The 12,883-nt window shown below is 45.0% G+C and overlaps 1 protein-coding gene across 1 annotated transcript in view; it reads right to left on the reverse strand.

The window, feature by feature from the left end:
* Positions 1 to 2,589: 2,589 nt before the first annotated feature.
* LOC142831549 (uncharacterized) overlaps positions 2,590 to 12,883 on the reverse strand; it is an 86,952-nt gene continuing 76,658 nt past the window's right edge. The window contains exons 11-16 of the mRNA XM_075941775.1: positions 9,644 to 11,364; positions 8,739 to 8,840; positions 4,033 to 4,082; positions 3,180 to 3,213; positions 2,959 to 3,104; positions 2,590 to 2,722 (exon numbers count right to left, since the gene is read on the reverse strand). Coding sequence (XP_075797890.1) covers positions 2,626 to 2,722; positions 2,959 to 3,104; positions 3,180 to 3,213; positions 4,033 to 4,082; positions 8,739 to 8,840; positions 9,644 to 11,364 — 2,150 coding nt within the window. The 3' untranslated portion in view covers positions 2,590 to 2,625. The remainder of the gene's footprint in view (positions 2,723 to 2,958; positions 3,105 to 3,179; positions 3,214 to 4,032; positions 4,083 to 8,738; positions 8,841 to 9,643; positions 11,365 to 12,883) is intronic.

Here is a 12,883-nt window from a genome sequence, read left to right on the forward strand (position 1 = left end):
AAAGGCCAAGATCCTGTCTCCTTTCTGAACATACCTCCAGACCTCTATGGTTAACTAGTGGCTAGCTCTATCCTCTGACTCCAAGCAAGCTTTATTTGTCAGAACACAAACAAAACTCACATAACTTTGGTGGGAGGAGCAGGAGCCAGCTGTTCACACTGCATCCACACTCAGGGAGCAGAGGGAGATGAAAGCCAGGGCTTCACTTTTCCACACTGTTGAACTACCCAGACCTTTCCACAACTTACTTTTGGTCATGGTGTTTAATCACAGCAATAGTAACACTAACCAGGACATTATTAAAATAGTGATTTCCAAGAAATTGAAATTTCCCCACAATCTAGTGATGGGAAAAGGAAAAAGCCGAAGCCTGGGTCAGTCAGAGATTCTCAACAATGTGCCAGAGAGACGGGATCAGAGCTATGTCATGAACAGGGTTACTTAGTAATGTATACTTCTTGCCCTCTATTTGAATCTAAACTTTATGTCAGGACCAAGAAGATGGACTCGAGGAGTCCACTTCCCAATGTGGCCACATTGGATAAATCTTCTTCTCCTTTTCATGACTGTTTCCTCTATCAGCCTTTTGAGCCTAGTTTGTTTTGAGGGCTGGGACATAGGCTTGCACCCTAACAACTCTAGTTACCCTCTTTATCCAGAATGATAGCAGTTTCTAGATAACCATTACTCTAAGTTCTTAAACACACAGACACGGAAGGTCAGGGCTCCTCTTGTCTGGGGCTGCTCTGTTCTCACTACATGTCCTTCTTCCCCCTTCACGATGCTTCTGATGACCATGAGGGTCAGGTGTAGCTACAGGTCCTTACCAGGAGAATCAAGACGATTTCTGACGATGGCGAGGGCCAGAGGAGGGAGGAAGGGATGATAAGAGGGATATGGCCACCTCAGAAATAGGGATAGATGATCCAAGCAGGAGACTATAGCCCCTGACTTCTAACACCGTTTCCCTTATGTCTAAAAGATATGAAGCCTGGCACAGTTATGCATGCCTTTTATCCTGGTACTCGTAAAGTAGAGGCAGGTGGATCTCTGTGAGCTTGAGGCCACGCTGGTCTACAAAGTGAGTCCCAGGACAGTAAGGGCTACATATGGAGACCCTGTCTCTAAAAACCAAAATAAATAATGCTAATAATAATGAATGGTAATATTAAATAAATTGATGTGGAAAGTGCTTGTGTTGCCAGTTCTAGGGTGAAGAATAACGTTTCTCAAAACTTGTTTTCAGAAATGAACAATGTAAGCAGCTGTGTGGAAAGACCTGGCCCAGGCTTTGGGAAGCCCAGCAACAGAGGCTCCTCTATTCTTGTTTGTCAGCTTCTCTTTGTTTCTAACTGTTACCAAGGTCAACAGCCCTTCCACTCAAGTGTAGCATTGGAGCTGGCTTGAGAGTTTTTGTCCCTGTGTCAACATTGTAACTAAAGTGCCCAGCTCTGTGCCTGGTCCATCCTTGGTCCTCAGGAAGAGTGGCATCAACTTCCATATGGATGCTGACTTTTGTCCACAAAAGGTTTGTGTTTCTCCAAATCCCTGTCTCTGCAGCATGACAGGGTAAGGGCTGAGAGGCTTCGGTCTGTAAAGGTCTAATAGCTTATGATGATGTGTGGTCTAGGGTACTTGAGCAGGCTGCATTCTGCTTACATTCCAAGTCCTGTGGCCTGGACCTCACTGGTAACCTCGAGGTGGCCCAGACTAACCTTGAAGTTGTAGGAATTCTCTTGTCTGGACCTCCCAAGTCCTGAGATTACAGGCCTGCCCAACCCCAGCTACTCGAAGACAGTTTGGAACAATGCTGCTATGGTAGTTTGTTGGGGCAAATGGCAAAAGACATAAAAGTCCAGCCCAGGGCTTGGCACTGAGTACACACACCATTCCAAGGGGGCAGCGGTGGGTGCAGCTTCCACTGCCTCCCCTGTCTTCAAGATACTCCCTATTCTTGTCCTTTAAGATGCCTTGCTAACGACACCTCTTTTGCAACCAGCTCACTGACCAGCCAGGTGAGGACTAGAGGGCCACTGGCTCTGCTTGGACCCATAGCCAGCCACGCAGGCCGGTGGTTCCCCAGCCACACTGCTTCTCTGGGGACCCAGAATGCTGAGCATCCATGACAGGTGCCGGTCTTTGTATCACTGAATAGTCAGTATTTTTTCTGTGTTCAGTAAGCACATTCCCCATTTTGAAATCATGTGTGTGTGTGTGTGTACGGGGGGGAGGAGAGGAGTGTCTAGGTTCATGCATGCTATGGCAATCACGTGAAAGTCATAGGACAATATTTGGGAGTTGGTTTTGGCCAACCACCTTGTTGAGGCAGGGTCCCTTATCTGTTTTTTTGCTCTGTACTCCAGGCTAGATGACTTTAAGTGATTCTGTCTTCACCTCCTATGTTGCCCACGAGTGCTTCCATTACAGATGCTTGCTACCCATGCAGCATTTTTTTTTAAACTTGGATTCTAGATCATTGGCTTGCATGGCCACTGCTTTCACGTGATAAGTCATCCTACTGGCTCAGCTCTAAACTGCTCTACATCGATTTTCATTTACTTGTGTACAAAGGCCTTTGACACTCACGAATCTACCAACAGTAATTTATTAATAAATGATAGCAGATCATTCTGTGCCTTCAGTGTCATCAGCTGCTTCACTCTCTTCTGCTTCAGAGACTGACAGATTCCGGGCCGGCGGCATCACTTTTCCCTTGACGTCCCTGGAAGAAGAGCAATGCCAAGACTTTCAAACTTTGAAATGAGGAACTTGACCTTAGCTTCTCATTTGAGCTAGACATTTACCGTGATACATTTTGAATGGTAATATCGTCCTGTGCAGAGGACTCCTTGACCTGCATTCCCTCAGTCATGCTCTTATTTCATATGTCATGTTCGAATAAATCTGTGAGCCACTGAGCATCTTGCCCTTAGCTCCTCATTTGAGCTAGACATTTACCTCGATACATTCTTTTTGAAAATCTCCTCCTCTCCAGAGGACTCCTTGTCCTGTAGATCCTGAGCCATGTTTTTCTTGCGTGTGTCGTGAAGAGGTCTATACATATCCCTAAGCCATAGTGGCCACCTTAGCCAGAAAAATCCTTCCTAGGAAAGAGAAAGGGAGACATTAGTTCTGTTAGCCCCACCTTCTCCAGCCACAGCACCGAGTCTCGGGCTTACCTGACTCTCACTGTCCTTGTAGTATTTCTTACTCCTTGGAAGAAAACACATGCAGAAGACAGTTAGTAATTGTGCTGTGCTGTGCTGTGCTGTGTGTGTGTGTGTGTGTGTGTGTGTGTGTGTGTGTGTGTGGTGTTGTCTGGGGACATCTCGGCTCTCCCCATAACAAAGATCACCCCAGCACTGGGACTTAAAAATTCCATGCATATCTGGCTGTTGTAAGGCCCCACAATGCCCCTGGGGAGATCTCTGCCTGTGAATTGTCCTGGAGCAGAGGCACCAGCATGACAGTAGCCCCACTTATTCCACTGAACCAACTTCTCCCTCTGAAGAAGCCACCCTGGGCAGGAGCCCTTTGCTCTCCTGCAGATCAGCTCTCACAGGCAGACTTGCTGAGGAGAGGGAGGGGCTGCTCCTGCTTGCCTAGCTGCTTTATCCTCCAAGTACAAAGCCCAAGTCCACAGCACAGCTCACAGACTCACAGGGTTTCACCCTGCAGCCTGCCTCTGCTGAGGAGTTATAAGAGCAGTTTAAAGGGCACAGCTAGCTGTGCATGGTGGATCATGCCTGTGATTCCAATCCTTGGGAGCCTGGAACAAGAGTCTCAGGCCAGCCTCGGCTATGTAGTGAGTTCTGTATGCTGCCAGCAGCAGAACAGGCACAGCCTAACCTCCTTTCCTTAAAGAAATGGTGACAGTTGGAGATGTCTTTGTTAGTCTTGTGTACATTTGCCTTTTTGGGGAGCCAGGCAAGCCATTAGGGGAAATAACATTCTTCCTGAGTTTCCCAATGAGACCCAAGCTCTCTGCTAGCTCTCAGGTTCTCTTTGAACAATTGCTAATCTTGTATTTACCCTGTGGACTTTTCTTCATCTCCACGTCTTGCTGCTCTGTGAAAATAAATCTGTTTTGGAAGAAAACATGATCATGATTATAACAGTGACTGAAGTCTCCAATCTATATCTACTCCCTTTCCTTAGCTGACATCTACCCGCTGCTCTTCTCTTCTGTAGCACCTCATTTAGGGGGTCCCATGTAGTTGGCACTTAATATGGTGTATTGACTCTTTTACCTAAAATTAAACAAGTCCTAATAAAAACTCTTAAAAGTCAAAGAATATCTTTAACTTCATCAACGTATATACGAGAAGAGCAAGAGCAGAATGTCTCTGACCACAGCCACGAGCCTTTGTCTCTGGTGAGCTTCTGAAATGTAATATGGAAAATAAACATGGTATTGAGGAGGAGGGAACTATTATTGCTATTATCTGAAACAATGAACAACCAAAAAGTCCAAGACAATCGACTAATATTTCATTAGAATAAGAGGATTCAATACTGTTGGCTAGTCACAAAATACAGACAAAATACAGAGAGCAGGATACAGAGCCCAATAGATTTTGCACGTATCTCCCATACAAACTAAGCAAGTTCTCATTTATGATAGCAATGGAGATGGGCAGTGTTTCAGAACAAATGTAACTTAGGATGAGTAAATTCTCTGATGAAAATGCTAATTATTTTCAAGAACACTAAGAAATGACAAGCCACAGAGAGAGTTTCTGTCTAAAAAGAAAAGGCAATCTAGAACAGCAAAAGCTTGTGGATCTGTCTCGGTGTAGAGTGCAGGGCCTGGTTTAATCTCAAAGAGGAGGAGAGGGAGAAGGAGGTGGCAGCAGCAGAGGCAGCAGTGAAGGTGAGGCATGTTGGAAAGGCATCAACCGTCAAAGTAGAACTGCAAATGCCATGTCGTCCTATGCAATCTGATCTTTTCCCCACTTCCGTGTATGTGCCCACATGTGTGGTGAATGTGTGGGCACATGTGCATGTGTGAATGATTACGGAGGGTTGAGGTTGATGTTGGATATCTAGATAGCTCTTCCATCTCATTCCCTGACTCAGATTTCATCAAATCCAGAGCTCACTGATATGACTAGCCTCATTATGCAGCTCGTTCTTGGGCAATCCTACGTCTGCCTTTGGGATGGGAATTACAGGTGGCCAGCATGCCGCCATGTCTGACTGGAATTCCCCAGGTCCTGAGAATTTTTTTTTAATATTTATTTATTTATTATGTACACAGTATTCTGTCTGCGTGTATGCCTACAGGCCAGAAGAGGGCACCAGACCTCATTATAGATGGTTGTGAGCCACCATGTGGTTGCTGGGAATTGAACTCAGGACCTTTGGAAGAGCAGGCAACACTCTTAACCACTGAGCCATCTCTCCAGCCCAGGTCCTGAGAATTTTAAATCTAAAGTCTAATCTTCATGTTTGTGTGGAAAGTGCTTCAACCACTGAGCCATGTCCCCAGTACAAACATTTATTTTCTTTTTTCTTCCTTTTTTCTCTTTCTCTTTCCTCCCTTCCTCCTTTCCTCCCTCCCTCTGTCCCTCCCTCCCTTTCTCACTCTCTCTTTCTTTTCCTTTCTTTTTAAACAAATAAGATCAGCTGACGTTTGGTAGGGAAATGTTAAGAATGATTACACAATGTATGGAAAACAGAACAGAGAACAGGAGCTTGCCCTGTCAAATCAACAGGAGTTATCCAGCAATGTGGGGCTCAGTTAATGTAACCAGCGGGAGTTACCCAGCAGTGTGGGGCTCAGTTAATGTACAAAGCAACTCTGATTAATGCTGTGCTTCTTGACTGGTGCAAGAACAACGTCAGGATCAGGTAAGCATCCAGATGGAGATGCATCTTAGACCAGTGAAGAAAGAGTCAATTAGTCAATATAAATTATTTCACATCTAGATATTCTTGTGAGGGAGGTTGGTCCCTGACTCAACCATACCCGCCAAAAATGAAATAAATTCTAGGCAGATTAAAAGAATCTATAAATAAGAGGCTGGAGAGATGGCTCAGCAGTTAAGAGCAATGGCTGCCCTTCTGGAAGATTGTGCAATATTCCTATGCACTGTGTAAATATATGTCACTGTATACACAGAAGGAGGCACAGGCCGGTAGATGAGTGGCCTCGGCTACAGACACTTTCCTTTTCCACTGGGTTGTTTTACCACGAAATATATTAACGCTTTGGGTGGTTTGCAATGGTTTCCTAGTACTCTCACACTCCCAGTACTTCCTGTTTGTCTCTGAGGGGGCGAAACTGACCAGTGAAGGGTCCGGGTGCAGGCTTAGGGATCAGGGGAATGAATGGGAGATTTACTCTTGGTTTGGCCACTGGGCCTAGGTGCTCTTCACCCTAGGAGAGGCTGATAAGCTCTTCCCAGAGGAGTCTGAGATTAGATCAGACAAAGAATGGAGAACTCTGTGCTGTGCTCAGCAGGCACAAGCCTTCTATCCCAAAGGATGTGGAAGACAGCGTCCAGACCCAGCAAAGGCCTCTGCCTATGGAGTGGAAACAGACAACTCTTCCCCCACCTCACATTCATTCTTAAAACCACTGCTATTTTCTCTCACTCATTTCTTCCTCATATTTAGTAAAATATGTTTCTTTAAGGTGAAAAGTATCTTTTAGTAGCTGCCCACGAATCCCTCAAATGACCAATTGTTAGAGTGATATTTCAGAAGTCTTAGTGTCTGGGCAGGTAGCACAGTGGTAGAGAACATACTTAGCTTGCACAAGACCTAAAATTAATCCCCCAAACCTCGCCTATACATGCAAATGGTTAAGAATAACTGGTCTGTCCATTGCTTTTCTCTATATGATACTTACTTTTTAAAAAAAATATCGTTAGACTTTTTAGACAGTGTTTAATGTAGCACAGGTTGGCTTCAACTCACCATGTAGTTGAGGGTGGCTAGAACTCCCTATTTTCTTGCCTCTGCCTCTAAGGTGCTGGAATTAGGGGAGTGTGCCGCCAAGCCTGGTTCTGTATGCTACTTTAAATATGCATTAGATTTTTATTTTTCTTTGTTTGGTAGTTAACTTAATGTCAGTTTTCTCCTCAACACTGTCTGAGTAGGGTCTCACCCCAACCTCTGGCATCCATTTTGGGATGTTGGATAGAAAGTTCTATTTCAAGCCCCCTCTCCTGGGAGTTGCTGCAGTCCAGAGTCCATCTCTGAGAAAGCCCGCAAAACGGTGACCCCTCCACAGAGAGGGTCAAGACCACTCCTATAGGCTATTTAAACTGCCCCTCAGAGAACAAACACATATTCTCCCCAGTTTTCCTTCCTCCTCTCCATGTTCTGCCGGAGGACCACCCAGGAGCGCTGCTATCCATTAAACCTGGGCTTTTTCTAATTAGGTTTGATCTGGTCTGATTTGGCTTATTCCATCCGTCCGCAGAGAGGTTTGTTGGGCCAAAAAAGCTTTACAAACACCTTGACTATCTACTACAGGAAAATACGGTGTGCGTCCAGTCCTCACAGATACCATCCAAACGGGCAGAAGAGAATGAAAATGCGCGTGAAGGGCTGGAGAGATGCTTCGTGGTTAAGAGCACAGCCACTCTAGCACACACTGCTCCTCCAGAGGACCTAGGACTGGAATTCCAGCACCCACATGGTGGCTCACAACCACCTCTAACTTGGTCCAGGGGATCCCACAACCTCTTCTTGCCTCTGAGGGCATCAGGCACAGAGGGGTTTTTCCAGGGTATGCTCCTCTGGGATGAAACATTTCTTCTAGGAGGGAAAGGGAAGGCTCACTAGACTCAAGCAGTAAATGGGAGGTAAACAAAAGGTCACAATCTTGAAAAACAAAATCATGCAAGATTCTTGAGGGCCCCTGCCCAACAGAACCAAGGGGATGAAGTTGCTGGGACTGGAGACTCTGAGCGGTAACTGCAGATGGAGACAACCGACTGTGGCAGGGGCTGGTGCTCTGCAGGCAGAGAGAGCCCAGAATTTGGGGATTTGGGGAGCTGCTGCTCATGTTGGGAGAGGATTTCAGGTGATGCGGCTCTTTTAGAGTCACACTTGCTCCTTGTAAATTAGTAACCCTAATAAAGAGACTCACTGCTTCACCAAAATGGTGCAATGTTTACTGTGGTCTGTCATGGACTTTCTCGGTAAGTAATGTGTGTGTGTGTGTGTGTGTGTGTGTGTGTGTGTGTGTGTGGTCTCCCCAGAAAAACATCTATCACACAACAGTGGCGCACAGACATGCATGCAGGCAAAACACCTATACACATAATTTTTTTTAAGTACAAATAAATTCCAGCACAGTGGTGAACAGTACACTCCACTAAAGAACAATATAGGACTTTACAGAGATTTCCCTGGAGGTCACAACCACATTAGGTGTGGAGGTGCTGTCTGTACAGGGGCCAGAGGACATCCTCCCGGAGGTCATGAACTGATCCCATGCTGATTTCTGCCTTCTAGCCTCAAAATTCCACCATCCTCACTGACAGAGAACTCTCCACTGCTCCCACAGCCTCTCACAGCAACACCACCAGGCTGACACCAAATCAGAACGTTACATAATGACCTGACATTGAGGAGCCCGACTTCAGAGAGTACCTGTGGACACTCGGGGACATTATTTGTAGACAGAGAGGGTCAGCGGCTCAGGTTTTCAGTTCGTGGCCTCTAAACCTATGACACAGACCGAGCACATTCTGGACACAGGAATGTATTGTTGTCCTTACCTCAACGAGACAGAAAACGATAATCAACACTGTCACTACTACAGTTACAGACATTGCCAAGATGACTTTGTTGTTGTAGCCGTATCCCGGAACTTTTGTGTGCTAAAAAGTACAAGATAAATGAATAAATAGGCATTTCTGTTGCCAAATAATAAAGTAAAAAGAATTAAAAAAAGTAAAGGCTAATTGCTCAAAAGTCATTCTTGAGCTGCGCTTGGTAACTCATGTATATAATCTGGGAATTGGAAGTTAAGATAGGAGGACTGCCATGAGCTTGGTATCAACTTCGGCCACAAAGTGAGCAGGCTATTTTGGGCTATACAGTGATATTCTGACTCAAAGAACCAAGGCCTCAGGATGTACTTCTGTGGTTGAACCCTTTGTTTAGCTTGTACTAGGTGCTAAGTTTGATCTATATGGAACAACAAAACAATATTTCTTTTTTTTAAAAAAAAACCCTAAAAACATTCTTCCAGGTGAGTAGCTTTCTTATTTATAAAAGATCATACTGAATGCAATATGCTACATGATTTTTTATAGTACATTTTATTATATTCTGTGTTTTAAGTCTGCTTCCATGTCTTAAATTTAGAAACGCAGTAAAAGTTAGGTGTGGTAGCAAACACATTTAAACGCAGCACTGGGAGGCAGAGGCAGGTGGATCTCTGTGAGTTCCGGGCCAATTTGGTTTGCATGAGAATTCTGGGAATCCAGGGCTACACAGTGAGACCCTGTCTCAAAAACAAAACAAAATAATACAGTACATATAAAAATACAGTGGGAATCATTGTGTTGGCTGGGCTAGAGTTATGCGGACAATACAAGATCTGAAGTAGGAGGCCCTGGTCTTTCTGCTTAAGTGACTGAAAGGGTACACAGGACCCATGTTCCAGCACCGTCCTCACCTGACTTTGTTCCAGATCCTTCTGTTTGCCTTGGGTTTCTGTGCTTTCATTGATGTAGTTCTCAGTTTTCCACTGGTCCGTATCCCAGTCGGCCCTGGACAACTTGAATTCTTGTTTCTCACTGAGAAGCTTCATCAGGAGGCCGGTTCTGGAGATGAGCTTGGCACAGAACAGTTGTACACGGGGGTCAGAGCAATCCATCTTCAAAGTCCTGATCACGTGAGAAATAAGCTTTCTCACGTTGTTGTTGGGGATGAGGGGCTGCAGCTGCTGGTTTAGCTGAGATTCAAAGCGTTCACCTGGTGACATCAGTAATGGGTAAGCAAAATCTTTGAAATGGTCATGGGAGTCAGACCCCAAGGTGAAGTCTAACTGTGGCTTGCTTGTTTGCTGAGCAGTTGGAAGTAAATCAGATGTAGACCCATTAGACTCTACAGTAGGATTCTCAGGGGGCATATTTTCTAATGCAGCTTCTTTAGGCCCAGTGAGGGCTAGTTTGAGGATGTTTTCTACAGTATCATCTATTGCTGCCTGATTTTCTTCAAGTTTTTTTGTAGGAGGTTCTAAGGCAGCATCTAATTGTGAAAAAGGCTTTTCTGCATAACTCAGGTCTCCTAAAGATGAAAAGACCCCTTCTGCAGGGGAATTTACCAGGCTCCTCACTGCAGAGGATGCTGGACTCTTTGCAATCAACCGGAAATGAGATATTTTCTTCCTAAGGTTTCTATGTCTATTTTCAGACAGTAAACTAGGGTTAGACCCCTTCGTTCTTTTCGCATTGGCATTTGCACTTTCTAAAACAAAAATGGTGTAAGACAAGTCTTTTCGTCTGTCTATGAACTCAGGCAGCGATTCTGTATTGGGAGTCTTGTCCACCAGTGACTCTGCTGTGGAAGAAGACACTGCCTCCCCATGCTCCTTTCTGAGCAAGGGCTCTTGGTGGGAGGAATTTTCTACTAAAGTCTTGGGCTTCTGTACCAGACTGAGCTGCTGCAACACCGCTGTGGGTGGGCTCCCGAGCTGTCCGTCTTTGGCAATACTCTCCATAGGCGTCTGGACACTCTGCTTATTCCACAGGCTCTTGTCACTCACTCCCTTAAAGTGCCTTTTCTGTATGCTTCCTGTCCCCTTGAGTACTCTGTTCAGGCTGTGGAGTCTTTTCTCTGCCTTGTCAATTTCTGCAAGACTGTTTTCCTCTGCCTGGGCAGGTGCCCATCTCTTTCGTTGTTTAAATTTGGGACTCAAGTGGCCAGACTGCTGCATAAGCATGGCAGTTTTCTCTTTCTTCCTAACCTCACCAATCTCTACATCTAATAAATTGTCCAGAAAATAAAGTTTATTCAGTTTATTTTTGTAAGCCATCTTATTTGCTTTTGGTACAGGGTTAAGAGCAAGCCTCCTTGAATCATTTTTGTAGGATTCCAGTGAACTGTCTGCATTTTGTACATTAGAAAACAGTAGTTTTATGAATGGTAACAATGTCGACACCACATCTTCCAGATTTCCCTCTGAGAAATATGGCAGTATGTAATTCAGGGCACTAATCACATCACTTTCATCATTAAAGTCGAGCTGCTCGTCCATGAAGCCTGAAGAGCTAAGATCATCTTTTTCTGAATAGGCTCTCTCTGGTTCAATAGTGACCTCAGTGCTGGTGTTCTCCTTCCGGGCCTGCAACACCTTCATGAATGGTCCTTCGGGGTTTCCTATAGATGCTTCAACTGTCAAAGATGGAGAGATTGCTTTGGGTCAGAAAATGCTGGCAGCCCTTTTTCAGTCCACGGTCATTCAACCCAACCAAGTAAATCAGGGGCCAGCAAATACCGGAGGAAGTGAAGAGAAAACTAAACTCAAATTTAAACCTATGAATTGGCAATGACAACCAGAGAGGACAGAACTAGCAAACTAGCTGCTTAGAACACACAAGCGTGCACACAGGGCACTGACGGAGAGTTGTGCACGTTCCTGCCTCAGCAAAAGGGTGTGGTTGGAATCCAGGGTCTCACTAAATAGCCTATATGGCCTTGGAATGGCTCCTTTTGCCTCAGCCTCCCAAGTAGGTGGCATTAACACCACGTACCACCACACTCAGTTTAGAAAAACACTTAGAAAATCATTTGCTACCAGACATGGTGGCATACACCTGTGATTCTGGCAAAAAATTTCCAGAGTCAGAGACAGGCAGATCTGTATGAGTTCAAGGCCAGCCTGGAGTATCCAGGGAATCTCAGGCCAGTCAAGCCTATATAATAAAATCCTGCCTCAAGAAACAATCAAACAGTTAATTAAAAATCACACAACTGATCCGCGGATAGAAAAAACTTGAGGCTGAGCACAAATACAGACCTGGCCAATCTGGGCATGTTCCATTAGGAGAGGCTGGCAGCATTTACTGATTCTAGAACGAGAAGTTCTTGGATTCCAAATAAAAGTGCATAGTAGTGTTAATAAAAAAACTGCAAAAGAAAACCAAACAAAACCATCTACACCTGCCCTATAGGTCAGGGGTGCTTGAGACCATGTACATAAAGCCAGCTTTAGACCACAGTGCAGTATATAAGAGACCACTGCAGCAAGGTGCCAAGCACAGTGCACATATAGTTCACATATTACCCCTCCCATTCCAGTCCATTTCTGCTCTTTTCATGTATGGAAATTTTTATATGTATATCCTTCTTTTGCTTTTTTGAGACAAGGTTTTACTGTGTGGTCCTGACTGTTCTGGAACTCATTCTGTAGATCAGGTAGGCCTTGAACACACAAAGATCCACCTGCCTCTGCCTCCCAAGTGCTCGGATTAAAGGCATGCCCCCTTGCAGCAGCCACCACCACCTGGCTAATAGGTATGTACTTTCAAAGGATTCATTTTACGTATATAACTGTTTTGCCTGCATTTGTGTGTGTGTACTTCATGTGTGCCTGGCCTGCAGAGGTCAGGCCAGGCACAGGATCCCCTGGAACTGGAGTTATGGATGATTGTGAGCCACAGTGTGGATGTTGGGAACTGAACCTTGGTTTTCTGCAAGAGCAGCAAGTACTTTAAACCACTAAACTATCTCTCTAGTTTTGTGTTTGTGTATGTATGCTCATTCATTCATACATACATACATACATACGTGTCTGTAAGTGCATGATGTATATGTGTGATGGTTTGAGTGTGGAGATCAGAGGGGAGCCATGTGGAGTTTGTTCTTTTCTTCTACCTTTATGGGGGTTCCAGGGATTGATTAAGATCACCAG

Source organism: Microtus pennsylvanicus, chromosome 11 (genome assembly GCF_037038515.1).
Source record: "Microtus pennsylvanicus isolate mMicPen1 chromosome 11, mMicPen1.hap1, whole genome shotgun sequence".
Taxonomy (NCBI): Eukaryota; Metazoa; Chordata; class Mammalia; order Rodentia; family Cricetidae; genus Microtus; species Microtus pennsylvanicus.